The sequence below is a fragment of the Pelobates fuscus genome, chromosome 7 (genome assembly GCF_036172605.1).
Source record: "Pelobates fuscus isolate aPelFus1 chromosome 7, aPelFus1.pri, whole genome shotgun sequence".
Taxonomy (NCBI): Eukaryota; Metazoa; Chordata; class Amphibia; order Anura; family Pelobatidae; genus Pelobates; species Pelobates fuscus.
This window is the reverse complement of record NC_086323.1, coordinates 116,242,154-116,256,930: the sequence shown is the minus strand read 5'-3', so window position 1 is coordinate 116,256,930 and position 14,777 is coordinate 116,242,154. Positions and strand designations below refer to the sequence as shown.

The 14,777-nt window shown below is 41.0% G+C and overlaps 1 protein-coding gene across 4 annotated transcripts in view; it reads right to left on the bottom strand.

Annotated features, from left to right (window-relative positions):
* CENPP (centromere protein P) overlaps positions 1-14,777 on the bottom strand; it is a 348,698-nt gene that overhangs the window by 301,836 nt on the left and 32,085 nt on the right. For 3 of the 4 annotated variants that reach the window (XM_063426482.1, XM_063426483.1, XM_063426484.1), the window contains exons 5-6: positions 13,588-13,679; positions 4,039-4,135 (exon numbers count right to left, since the gene is read on the bottom strand). In XM_063426482.1, the coding sequence (XP_063282552.1) occupies positions 4,039-4,135; positions 13,588-13,679 (189 nt within the window). The remainder of the gene's footprint in view (positions 1-4,038; positions 4,136-13,587; positions 13,680-14,777) is intronic. The other variant, XM_063426485.1, reaches the window with a different exon arrangement.

The window sequence follows — 14,777 nt, the reverse complement described above, 5'->3', positions numbered from 1 at the left end:
TTGTCCCCTTCAATAAGAGCTGCCACTTTATTACGGACTGGGTATTCTGTGTTACTGGTTTGCACAGTTACATGCACAGAAATATGGAAAGTCTTTTAAAAATCTACTGTGGTAACCCCATCCACTTGTTCTTCGTGACAAGCCACTTGTCCTGACCCGCAAATTATTTTAATTAGAAACACAGGGACCCTATGTAGAGCATTTCTCCCTCTGCCCTCTGCCCCCCCCCCCCACCCCCACCCCCCCCCCCCCCCCACCCCCCACCCCCTTATAGTGCAAAAGGTGGTTGGAGGCTTGTTGGTATATAAAATTATACCAAAATATCTTTATGAAATTATTACCCATTCTTAGAAGCTTTTTGAAAGCCATCTTAAATTCTATAAATTGTGAGTTGAATTGTGATTGGAGAGGTATTCAAGAATAATAATATGTTCACAGCAATGGTACTACCACGTGAGAAAGTATACCTGCCTAAATAAAGACGGCAGAGTTAAGTTCTCTAGTTTTTGTTGAACAGTTTAAAAGTTATTTACTAATGCGAGAATCATCAGGAAAACAAAGAGTATTTTAAATTTGAGGCAACAGTAGCAAAACTGGAAGTATACCTGGAGAATATATTTGGAGAATTTATTCAATTTGGCTGCTTTTGCAAGAATTTAAGCAGTGTCTTTGGCAGTTTTAAGTAGAACATTTCTAGGATGTTCAAATCATCTGTGTATTACAATGTTTGAATATAAGCAATTGCAGCATAAATGAACTGATTAAGAGTCTGTGAAACCTTCTACTGCTCCATAGCAGAAATGCATCACTTGAATCACACCATGAATAGAGTGCATATCAACTACAAAGAAAATGTCCAATAAATGATGGTCTGTGAAGAGATGGCCATCTCAGGGATTAAACAAATCACTAGGGCCATTAATTGCTTGGCGATTTTTCCTACAGTCATGTTGTGGTCGTCAATTATTACAAATATGCCTATTTCATTGTGAACAAATGTATTTTCAAAATGTTTTCCAATAATTACTGTAGCTATTTGACTTTATAGTATCAAATGCATGTGAAGCTGGCTTTTGCTTGCTCGCATGATGCTGGTGGTAACGATTATATGGCCATGGGCCAACACTAACTGTTCAGAACATTTTAAGTATTTAGAGAATTCACAGATTTGGCCACAAAATCTGTTGAATACACTTTGGTTTTGCTTCAAATGTTGCCAATAACCGTAAATATGCAACAGATTTTAGACCTTCTCTACCAATGTAACTTTTTATACACTATAAATGACCATTTTTGCATGTTTATTAAATGTATAAATATTGAGAAATTGTACAAGATAGTAAGACTTTTGGTTGAGCCAAAATCCTGCAGGAAATATGCCAATGTTGTGTTGCATACTTTGTATAACAAGTTTGTTAAAATAAATCTACACAAAATGTGTTTTAGCAGTTTACAATGTAAATGCGCACTCTTTTGTTTCAAATTTAAAGTGATATATACAAATAGCAATGAGCCACGACAACACACTGCACTAGATCTTACATTTATCTCCAAATGTAAGTGTGTAAATCACAAAAATAAACATACTATAAAGTGTAATAATAATCTATAGTTTGACTAACAAAAGAGAAAGAATTGAGAAAATTACATGCATCCAATAAATATATTTTTTTTAAATTTAATTATATTTAAAATGTTAACTAAAAAACACATTCATAATACAAAAATAACAAATAAAAAAATTACATATATGTTTTATAACATTAGTTACCATTTGAAAAGAAACCAAATCAGGAAATCAGGAGTATAGTCACATAGTACAACCTAATAATCCAGCTAAGATAAAGTGCGTCACGAATGCACCCTACTCCAAGTGCATGTGCGACTTGGTTCTGGTGGTAAAAGGGTTAAAATTCACAATTTGCCTGCACTAGACTGGAAATAATGATTTAAAAAAATCCTTAACACCAACCACACTTAACTATAAAAACATAAATAATCTCATAACGCTGTCACCACCAAGACAATTTATAAATGTGGTGCCTTAGTCCCTCAAGCACATTAGGAGAAAAACCCATCCAAATACAATTATTACTCACTTAGATTTTAAAAGTAACAGTGTCTTCTGCCCGAGGGTGCTCCGGCAAGGAAAGATGGCAACTTACCTAAAATTAGATCTTGTAAGCACACTGAACATTTGCCCATCAGTTAGAGTTATACCTCCTGTATTGATCTCATGTTTCCAAGCCCGCCCAGAGGTGGTATATGTGGAGGGGAATACATACCTATAGAAAAAATAAGTGACTTCCCCATTGTGTTCCAGACCAGCATCAATCCAAATAGAAATCTTTGATTTCATCTTCTCCTTTCTGCTTGCCACATAAATGAATATTGTAGCTATGAATTGGTTGTAATTTTTCAATTCCATACACAGTGCGCGCCTACCTCACCGGTCACTCCGATCTAGCGCCCCCTGGGCTGGTGCGCCCTAAGGCAGCCGCTTGTGCCGACTTATGGACGCGCCGGTCCACCCATTCATTATCGTCCGATACCGATACTTTAAAAAAAAACAACAACAAAAAACTGAATATCGGCAAAACCGATAATCAGTCAATCCCCAATTCCTAGAAATCTAATTTAACCCCCCTCCTGATGAAATTCACGATACGATCTCTACCAGGTAGCCAATCCATACATGCACTACGCAAATGACATTAAACAGCAATATTCTATAGCAGAACAATGAATTATGCACCTTTGGTGTGATACTGTAGTATTCCAAATTAGCGATCACTAACTTCAAGACAAAATGCATAAAATATAGACACAACTTGCGTTTATGGTGCTGGGTTTAACGCTTATTGCTCTTTTGAGCAGAATACTTTTTCATAATTCTTAATGAAATTTAATATACCTATATATAGCCTCACTGATATTCCAGGAATGCTACTATAGTGCAGGAGGACTGGTCAACCAACAGCAGTATGGGCGTTAGATAGCAACCAATCACATTAAGAAGGTTGATTAGATTACAACCAGTACAGATGGAGCATTGTGTTAACAAGAAAGGAGTGAGGACAGACAATAGCAAGGACTGTGCAGCTGTGGAGCACATGGTAGACTTATGGGAGTGGCAGGCCAGCCAGTTTAAACTGGCCTGGAAGACTCCCTTGAACAATAGGACACGGCACTGCTGGGCAAACAATAAGACAGGAACGGGGGGATTGGGAAAAGGAACACGCAACATGGACAATCAATATATTTAATTCCAACTACAATATAGAAAATCCCAACCATTTTAAACCAGATAAGCCATTGAAAGACGAGGAAGTGTCCTTTACAGCTAGGAACGAATTTCACTCATTTAAATCTTAGTATGTATGTGTGGACAATAAAAGCCCTACCCCTTTTTCTTACAGTAAAGGAAGTTTCAATGGGTCTGACTATTCCTCCAATCAGGGAGCGTGGAGCAGTAAATGAGTTACCTTATTTCATTGTTACCAGCACATTTGCACTCCCAAATTGATAATTGCTATAGCACTTAGCAAATTACATTATTTTAGAACTATGTGATTTAACTGTACGTACTGTATGTGGACATCATGCTCAAATACATTCTATTTAGATCATGTTTCCATTTTGTAGCGAACTGTACTGTTAGCAATGCCATCAGACTTTTTAGAAATACCTAAAAGCTATTTGACCATTTTTATTTATGTTTGCTTTTATACTAACATTTCAGTCCCTGTGTGAAATATTGCAAGACAATGGATAATTGATACAGTCAAAAGCTAAATGATTACCCAAACATTTCTATAAAGGATGTACAAATAAATGAGAAACAAGTACGTAAATTTATATCAATTTTATATTTTTAAGTTTGTTCAAAAAGCACACAAAATAGACCTTTAGGAAACATTTATGTGCTAGCTATCCATCTCATGTTTTAAATAAGAGTCTTTCTAATACGTTTTTCAAACAAAAAGTGCGTGGGTGTGAAGTAGTTAAAAAAAAAATAATTCAAAAATACTGTCCTACCTTAAATTGGGCAAAGATATTGTTACGATATGCACCCCACTCTGCAAAGCTGGAAAGCGTGCGAAAAAAGGCCAATAAACTCTTTCGTTCTTCAGTCCTGGAAAAAAGTGAGTAAAACAAAATAAAAAATGTAATTTTGATACGCTACAAGGGTTATACATTTAGCTACGAATTCTGCAGAATTAAGAGACACACCTGTTAAGCCAAAATAGCCAAGCCAAAGATGGTTTCCAATTTTGCACTAAAATGTGTAAAATGTAATGATTTATTTAATAACCCTACGTGTTGTACATAACGAACTTAGACCTGTATTTCATTTACTGTACAAGCAGCACCAACCGAAACCCGGTTACCTGGTACAATCAATTCTTATGACACACAAGACGTTAGCCCTGCACGTATGATCCCAGCTCATTGGGGAAGCAAGGCATATATATGTAGGATGATGTATCTGTGATGGTCAGATCCTGGGATTCCAGGTAAATCAGGAACTGACCATCCCTTGGTTAGGTTGGCATTTGGAATATGTAGAGATGTTTATTTGTGCAGGTACCCATACAGAAGGGATTTTGTCCCAAACAAATGGACGAGCACTCTCAGGCTCCAGGTACCAGCATCTCTGAACTACCAGAGACAATTGATATGAGTAGTTGCATTGCATATAGACTGTTGCATATATGTTCAAATGGTTCAGGGCACATGACAAACCATTTGTCCCAATACAACTTACAAATAACTTACTCACCATTTGTACACACCAATGCATTTTCAACACTCCTGACTCATCACCCTTTTAGACTTGTAGTAGATTTACTAAAGCTCTGGAGCTTCAAAGGGCTCCCATACAGGTATCAAATACACCTTCAAGGAATATAGCATGCCCTCACTTACAGTCAGCACAACAGAACCATTGGCTGTAAACACACTCATAGCCAAGATTTGCAGAGGGTCTTCCAATCTCCACCATCTACAGCATGGCACCAAACACAAACACATTGGTATTGTCACAAGGAAATCTTCCCTTAAACAAAGACTAACCATAGACTTATTGGCACCACACACCTCCGCTACCCCAAGTCTCAACTCCCTCATACCCTCTGAGGAGTTTCCTTACTATACAACATGATTAATCTACCTTTACAGCTATCACTCAAGCATGGGTTGAAGCTTGGTTAAGTAAGACCAATATCATCAACGCAGTAAACGGCTACCATCTACCCTACACACTGGCACTTACATGGCATAAAATGGGCAATCCTTTCCCCACTCAACTTTCGGGCTACAGATTAGCCTACTATCAATATTCGCAGATACTCTGTGCTGGTTATGATAACATATCCAGAAGCCTTACAGTCATACACTATCTAGAAGACTTCTTGCTGATCAAAGATAACATATTTTTAACTAGAAGCCTCACGGCAGCTTAGTCTGGTTGACCACTTGGGCATCCCAGTACCCCATAAGAAACAGAAGGCCCAGACACTATCATTACATTACTGGGCATACGACTTGAGTCGGCATCCATACACGCAAGTTACCACAAGACAAATAGGGAACATTCTCAACTACATCAATCACTACCTCCTGCTTAGTACTTACAACTGCAAGGAACTACAATCCCTACCAGGTTCCTTAATTTTGCCATTCCAATCATACCACAAGACCACACTTTCACATCCAGAGTACTTTCCCCTTTTTTTCACACTTCCAACATGACGATCAGAGGATGTCCCTAGACACCCCAGCAACAGCAGACCTGCACATGGGGGGGGGGGATTTCTTAACCACTTGGCATGGTAAAAGCATGTTCCTTCCAGGATTGTCTGACACTTCTCCGACCAGATGGTCAGACGCGGCGTCTACCACAGGTTTGGCAGCGATCTACCGGGAACCATTACTTTGGAGCTGTTGGCCATGGCATCCAGGTTTGGAAATTTTTCCACCACCTCAGCCCCTTTGGGGGATATACCCCATTGTAGCAGCTGCTGTGGCATGGGGTAAATCATGGTCAGGGTCATAAATCCGTTGTTACTCAGACAACTAAGCACATGTCATATCATCAACAAACGCCACTACACATCCATAAGGTCATGATATTTCTGGGGAACTCACTTGGTTGGCAACTTATCACATTTCTTTTACTTTCATGTACCAGACGGGGGGTATCCATCCCTGCTGACAATTGTCTCATTTATATTCCAGGCATGTTCATCATACGCTTCCTACAGCCGCCCATACAGTCATGGCCACTCTTTCGTTCCAGAGACAAAATCATGGATTAGACATACTGATGCAGCATAGCATGCACTATCCCACCTAGCACTTTCGTCCCATACTTTTAAAATGCATAACACAGCTTTTCATCTGGCTTAAAGAATCTCATTGGAACACGACATAGCTCAACCTGTGTCATAACATTTCTCCTAGGTTTTGCTTTTTGCCACCTTAAACTATCTCACACACCATTAATTATATATTTTACAGGCATTCAACAACACAGGATAACCTATGGCTAAAACTACCATAACTTCATGCTATCATACCAGACAAGAATATACTTAGAGGTTTTCAGGAATCCATTCCCCCACGTTCCTCTCAGAGATTACCAATAGCCATCCACCTTTTCATCCTTATCGGACCGATTAGATCTACAACCATTCAATTATACTACCAAGTCGGCCATTACCAGCCATGCACATTGCCTTTTATGCCTTTCTCAGGCCAGAGAATCCACTACCATCACCACCACTCAGACAGATCATTGTCTTTAACGATCCCACGTACGTAAACACATATATCATTACCTATTGGCTCTACCACATTCCGAAACGAGTCAACACGCACCAACAGTAGAGATAACATACTTTCCTACACACAACAAATGGTGTCCACTTTCGGTCCTAGATTCTTACCTTCAAAATCCTTCCAGAAATTAAATACTGTAATGCATTTAAGGAAATGTCTGGTTAATTTGTATATATTTGTTGACTGTATTAAATCTTTGATTATTCATTTTTGCCCTCTTTATTTACAGGCCTACCGTATCGTCGGTCTCGGCACACCACAACAGACTTGCTCCCTTTATACTATCCTACGCTTATGCTGGATCCTTACTCCATATACGGCTATTTGCCCCTTACACAAGTATTAAGGCCGTTTTGCCTGTATTTGTAGGAGGGGCTTAAATGAATTCACTCCCCTATATAAGGGACCCCTTACCTGACTCATATCGCTTGAGGTCAGCATCAGAATGACCCTCCCACCCACTCCTCATTTCAACACTTTCTCTTTTCTTTCCATTTACTTTACTTTCTTACTCCTTGGTGGGCCCTCTTTATTTACAGGCCTACCGTATCGTCGGTCTTGGCACACCACAACAGACTTGCTCCCTTTATACTATCCTATGCTTATGCTGGATCCTTACTCCATATACGGCTATTTGCCCCTTACACAAATATATATATATCCTTTATTTTTGGTGTGCATGAAAATCATATTCAAGCAATAAATGCCAGAGCGGCGATAACAAAGATATTGAGGAGCATATAGTAGTAACACTTTCATGACATTCTGTGGAGCTGCACAATTTTATGATTTTTAGAATAAACAAGCGAGTTTAACATGCCTTAAATTGTATCCAGTATTAAGGATATATAGAGGTAGAGACAAATAGACATGCAGGCAGGATACAATGTGTGCAATTAAGGTATATTAAAAAGTGATACGTAATAAACATGCAGGCAAAATCTATATTATGTTATCTATTATGTCAAGGATAGCTTCTAAGTTGCACGCATGTTAAATTTACCACTGGGACTGAGGAGGACTAGGAAGCACTCTAACCATTATGAAAGAAAAATAAGGAGAAAAGACAACAGGTCAAAAGCAAATAAAACGTTAGGACAAGATGACATTCAAGAGACCATATCTTGGTCGGTGTGCCTCTGCGCAGGAGTTCCCAATCATCCAATTCCTGATATTGGGAGGCTTCTGGGAGAAGCTGGTGGGTGATCATGGGCAGCCTGCTGTTGCATGTCATGCCCTGTAATGCTTGAGTGCCGCAGGGTGAGGTACAGCTCCACAGCTATGTCTCCTCGGTCCCATTCAGGTACGTGGAGGGAGGGATGGTTTTCCCGCAGATAGATATGGCACCATATTGCGGCCCCACAGCTCTCCATACCCGGGCCTTAATGGAAGCTGTTCCCTTCTGTCCAAGGATCCTTGTGCGCCTGATAGCTGGATTGTGGTTCCCCAGGAGCTCCGGTTCACGAGTAACCCGTAGGGTAGGTGGGTCCGAGATAGCTTAGAGTGGGCCGCCGATTTAGAAGAAGAGCCATGCGGTAAAGCAGCAGGATGTGTCGGCAGATCAACAGGGGCATTGGAGGTTTGATGCCTACTTTCAATTCTCAGCTAGAATGCCTGGCATATCTTATCAAATTTGGCCTCAAAAAGAGTCTTCCACGTCTGGCTCTCCTATGGTGCCTGCATTTGGGGAAATTCCAGTGCAGCAGCCATTTTGTGTTAGCAACGCGCTCACGAATATAGCTGGGGTAGAGTCAGGCAGCGCAGGGTGAGTAGCTTAACAAGTCCAGCAGGGACTGGGATAATCCCCACTGGGGAGGGGGTGGAGGGGAAGTACGGGGCTCTTGTTGAGATCAAGGCCAGTGCAAATTAGGCTTGGGAGGTCGGCCACGTCTCCCGCCAAGGCCACACACACCACACACCAGGCCACAAGGTTCAGTCGTCGGTTGGTAACTACCGCAAGCGGGTCAAAAGCTGGTACCTACAGACAGTTGTGCCCACAGGACTCCTCACCTAGACCAGCAGTGGTGGATGACAATAGGGTAAGTTAGTCACTATAATAGCTTGTCTGCAGAGGAGCCGATGCAATCTGCTGCCATCCAGCTTGACAGTCAGGCCTCGCCCCCACCAGTGACTCTTTTTAACGCCTCAGCTACCACTCCTTTCTTTATTTTCTTTATTTTAAGTTTTGATATTTCTTTTGAAGTCCTCACAACTGCAGGAGTATGATCTATACACCAAAACTGCTTCATTAAGCTGAAGTTGTTTTGGTGACTGTAGTGTACATTTAACTTTTCTATACTGAACTTTGCCGACCAATAATGGCTAATTGAAAAGAGTCATTCACATATGCCGATACCCAAGTACCTGCTATTGTAAACCCTTTGATGTGTTGGTTCTGTCTAAATTTATGCAATGGGGGCTTTAGGGACAGATTAAGCACAAGAGGGGATAGGGGGCATCCCTGTGTTGTCTCGTTTCCCAATTTAAAAAAGGGGTATGGCAAGCACCTGTAATGGCAGTCTGAGCAGTTACATTTGAGTACAGAGACTGAACGGCCACAATGTATTGATTCGGGAAGCCTAAAAAAGAAAGATAGATGACCTGAATCTACCATCTGCCAAACAAGATCGATATTACCACGCGTGTTCACGTAGATCTGCCTTCTAGTCATAAAGCCTTCTTGATCGGGGTGGATGAAGGGGCTCAGCAGCAGCATGAGTTGTGATGCCAACACCTTTGCAAATGTTTTCATATTGTAGTTGATTAAAAAGCCATACCTCCGACGTGGAAACAAGCCTGAGCAACTCAACTATGCATAAAACCTCAGGAACTGGAGGATAGGAAAATAAGAGCAGGTGCTTTGGACAGATGAGAGTCAAAATATGAAGTATCTAGCTGTAGCAGAAGACAGTTTCCTCAATAAAGGTTTGGAGAGCATTACAAGAATGAGTGTCTGCAGCCAACAGTGAAACATGATGAAAGTTCATTGCAGGTTTGGAGCTTTATTAATGCAAATGGCATTTGGATTTGGTCAGAATTAATGGTCTCTTCAATACTGAGAAATACAGGCAAATACTTATCCATCATGCAATACCAACAGGGAGAGATCGGATTAGATCTGATTAAGAACCTGAAAGTGATGGAAAAGACTCCTACTGAGCCTTAATCTCATCATCAAGTCAGTCTGAGATTACATAAAGATACAGAAGCAACTGAGGACAGAAGAACGGTGGTTAGTTCTCCAAGATGTTTGAAACAACCTACTGTCCGTATCCTTGAATGGATCTGAAACAAAATATAAGTCAGCAACATAAAAAGGCAAAGTGAGGGGCGGGGCCTGGCTGCCAAACTGACTGGTCGCATGCAGAGAGAGCTCTGTCTAAGAAACCTGCTTAACACGTATAAAGCAAGGTTTTGCCACAAAAAACTGACAACCTACAAGCTGGGGACACCCTACAAACGACTCTGCCTTTCTTTGAAGTGTTTTTGCAGCGTGCAAGCAGCCTGAACCCGAAGTGGTGTTGCGGCCTACCTGTGGGTGCGGATGTGGGAGAGGCGGCCGATCTCCCCGTTGATCACTCTACTGGAAACAGTGAACGCAGTAAGGGTTCCCGTTCCCCCCCAGCGCCAGCACTTGAGCTTTACCTGTCTGTCACTAGTGGAGCTGAAGCCCTGTTGCAGAGGCACAACACTGGTACACAAGCCTAAGCACTAAGCGGCATACAAAATGGCGGTGGCTGTGTGCTTCTCGGTTCCATGTTGTGAGGAGCTGGATGTGCTGGGCAAACTAAATAAGACTTTCCAACTGTTTTGGGAGAGGCTGGCTGCCCGCATGCACGCTGCTGGGCCTCCCACACTACCTACCCATACACCTCAGGTCCCAAAGTCCGAATTTAAGCATGGGGTCTGGGCCACAGCTACCCGGCCGGTCCGAAAAAGGCGTCGGCGTCCAGCCGGGAAAGAGAGAGTCAGACGTCCCCTACCTTCAAGGCAACACTTGCAGAGGTCCGTTCCTGACTTCCAGCATGAACGACTGAGACTTCTGCGTGGAGCACCTGGACCTCCCAACCAACAACTATATCAAGCACCGGCTGGGCTAGTGCGCCAGAAATCAAAGCTCCACTGGGTATCCACGGTAGCACCTGCAGTGAGGGTCCCACAATGGCGGAGACGTAAGAGGCAGAACTCACCTGCAGTGACAGCAGCACAGAGGTCTCAGACGTTGCTGGAGCCGGAGACATCGTGTAGAGCCCTGCTCCCGGTCTCTGACCAGACCTGCTGGCTCTCACCTGGGTCCCAGAGCCTGAAGTCTTCCTGTATACCCCTGCCCTCTGATCTACCAACTGCTGGAATCGGGAGACTGTGGACTCACTCTCCATAACTCTGGCTGCTACCCACACATGCAGCATACTTCACAGTGCCGTTTTCTGGCTGATGCCCTCTCACCTACTGGGTACTTACACCTCCACACTTAACTCCTATCTTTCAGAACAAAAGGTTATTGTGGTAAAATACATGTCATAATGTTATCTCAGTTATGTCTTTTTTTTTTTTTTTTTTTTTAATCAGTTATGATCTTCTATGAATGTTTGCTTGAGACAAGAGTCTCCCTTATCAGTTATCACACCATGAAAAATTTAAATTTATAGAATGAATACGTCTACCTGCATATCTCTATATTTTTCTTCATTGACAAGCTATACACAGTATAGCGTTTAGACATGCATGATCAGCTTGAATGTTACTAACCTTAACCTTGAGTAATCACACCAATTATGTTACCTAAATCTTGCTTTACCTAGCCTAATCAAAAATAGTGTACAGCTATAACATGCCTAGATGCTGTGGATATATAGTACATATATGAGCTTGTTTATGTAATCCAAACTACTTTATTTACTAATCTTCATGTCTGATGACTCTTGTTTTCGAATCCCCTACCTTGTTTCCCCCAGTCATGTATGCTCTCTAGGATGTACATCACTGCATTAATTTGTGGCAATGTGCTCGTACTCCACATGCATACTAAGTACATAGCAGTAACCCATCAGTTATGTTAAGTCTGTTTCTATCAACTTGTTTATATTTAAAAATGTGCAAACACTCGTGCCAATGTTAAACCTGTTTAACTCTATACATACGCTGTTGTGGCGCTTGACAATCATATGTACCACTTTGCACAAAAAAAAAAAAAAAAGGCAAAGTGAGAAAAGATAGACAAGGTTATTAACACACCTTTGAATTGCTAGGCTTAACACTTAATAGGGAATAATAAGTATCAGAGATAAAGAACTAATTCTATAACCTTACAGGGTAAGGCCAATCCTGGGCAAGTGCACCCAGGCACCAGGAGAGGGGGGGGGGAATGCACGGACCAGGCCGATGGTGGGCGCCCCAGGAACAGTGGTTATGTAGCAAGGCAGTAGGCACCTGCTTACCCCAGACGGCAAGTGCCTACTCTGCAGCACTATACCGGAATGGAGTGTGGAAGAAGGCAGGCAGCGAGGGAGCTCTGCCTGTGCTGATGATCTTCCTGCTCCCTCACGCGCCCTCTGTGGTGATGCCAGGAGCCAGAATATGACAAACACAAATGCGACCGACTAAAAATTATGATGTGCCTGGATGTTTGAAACGGAGGTGAGGTTATACAAAACTGTAAAGTTACCCAATAGAATGATGCAAGCACCTGGACAGCTGGGACCAATGCGATATGGTCGCTGAAGCATCAAAGTTGGTGAACGAACCAATAAAATGAAGCATGTATCTGAATGGCTGGTAGTGAGGTACAATGTATGCAGGTGCGTCGGAATTGAGTTACCTTACACCTACCTAATCTTACACCTACAAAACAGTGTGCAAGTGTAACTAGAAGAAATTATGCAGTTTTGAAGGCAAAACATAGTCATACCAAATATTAATTTGATCTAGATCTTTTTTCTGTTTACTTATTTTGCATTTTGTTAATAAACATACTACTGACATTCATATTTTTAAAAGCCTTATTGTACATAAGAGGGCTTATACACGTTCAGGTTCTTATCTGGTCTCCCACCAGAGATATTCAAACTGAAAGTGAGGGGAGATGTTAAATTCCACTCTCACCCCTCTAACAATACTTTTTTTTTTTTTTTTTTTAAAGTCTCAAACCTGATATATCCTACATGCACACTATACTTACATAGGCACCTTCAAAAATGTATATTTGGAATGGTTCAAGTCTCATTCTTAAATTGACCAAACTGGAACTTAAGTGAATTTGAACATTACATTAAGTCTAAGTAACAAGAATGTGCAACATTTTCATATATGTATACAGTATGCGCCACATAATGTGCTTTAGAGATCAGTTTGTGGTCCAAAGAGCTAGGACTACCCTGTGCTGAGATACTGAGGTTTCCATAAACATCTGTATAAGCAAAATTTGTTGTGTGCCATGACACAAAGATAGCCAATATGTAAATGTAAACAAAACAGAAATAAAAGGAACATTTTAAATGATCAAGCAAATTTACAGTTATTGGAGATGGACTAGCCCTCCTTTCCATGATTATTAACCCTCCACCTCGTAACGTGGCACACTCTGCTCGTGGAAAGATGAGAAAATGTTGAACATCAATATGTCTCTCAATAGATTGAAGTTCATCCTAGGATTTCTTGCCTTTGTGACCAGAAACAAACATTTTCAAAACAGTTTCACAACTGTACTTCTATATTTGTACTCTTTATATATTACACAAAACTTACCTAGAGATGAATTTGCTTAAATCTGAATGTTCACCGCATCCCATGATGATATTTAGGTTAGTAACGTCACAGCAACTCTCTCCATTATTCTGCTAAACAAAAGAATAGTCAATGAAAACACTTTAGGTTAGTGCCTCCATATGCCTCTTTTATATGGTATACACAAAATGCAGAATACGAAAGAAAAAAAATAAAATAAAGCTAAAATGGAAAAGCCAGTTATGGACAAAAAAGTAAACCCTTACTGCTTCCTTTGGAATTTAGAGGCAAAGTAGCAGAAAGATGCTACTGATCAAATGTCCTTGATTAATCGATTAACAAGTCTGACCATCTCTATAACAGCCAAAGTTTTAGCAGTTACAATAACAGTATAATAGGAAAAAGACTGAACAGGTCTGGTTTGTTTGCTAGGGTTGCCAGGACAAAACTTCTTTCTCTCTAAAAAGAACATGGAAGCAACGCTTAGGTTTGCAAAGTTACATCTGAACAAACCACTTCAAGAAAGACTTCTGGAACAATGTCCTTTGCACAGATGAGATCAAAGTGGAGACGTTTGGCTATAATGCACAGCATGTCAGCACAAACACCTCATAAGAACTGTCAAGCACGGTGGTGGAGAGGTGATGATTTGGGCTTGTTTTGCAGCCACCAGATCTGGGAACATTGCAGTTATTAAGTCAACCATGAACTCCTCTGTATACCAAAGTATTCTAGAGTCAAATGTGAGGCCATATGTCCGACAGATAAAGTTTGGCCAAGATTGGGTCATTCTACAGGACAATGATCCCAATGTCGCATGGCAAGCAGAGGCCAGGGGGAAGGTATAAAATAGTTTAATCCTTCCCCTCACGCCCCACTCGTCATGGAGTGTGTAGAGGTATGTCTGCTAAAGAGAAAGCAGCCACTGCTTGCTGCAAAGGCCGAATGGCAGCAAACAGAATTCAGTTGGCGAGCCATTTGTTCATGAGGAAATATGGGTATTGATGCATTTGCATTCAAATGCTGACTAAACGACTGAAAACCTACATTTTTGGTCATTCTTCCAAATACGGATGCATAAGTCTAAAAAAGAGCACATTAACTACAATAAAATGTGACTTTCACTACTATCAAGACAAAAAAAAATCAAGTTTTCTAGACCCTAAGAAAAACAGACAAACAATCTAAAGACACCAAGAACACACTTTTGC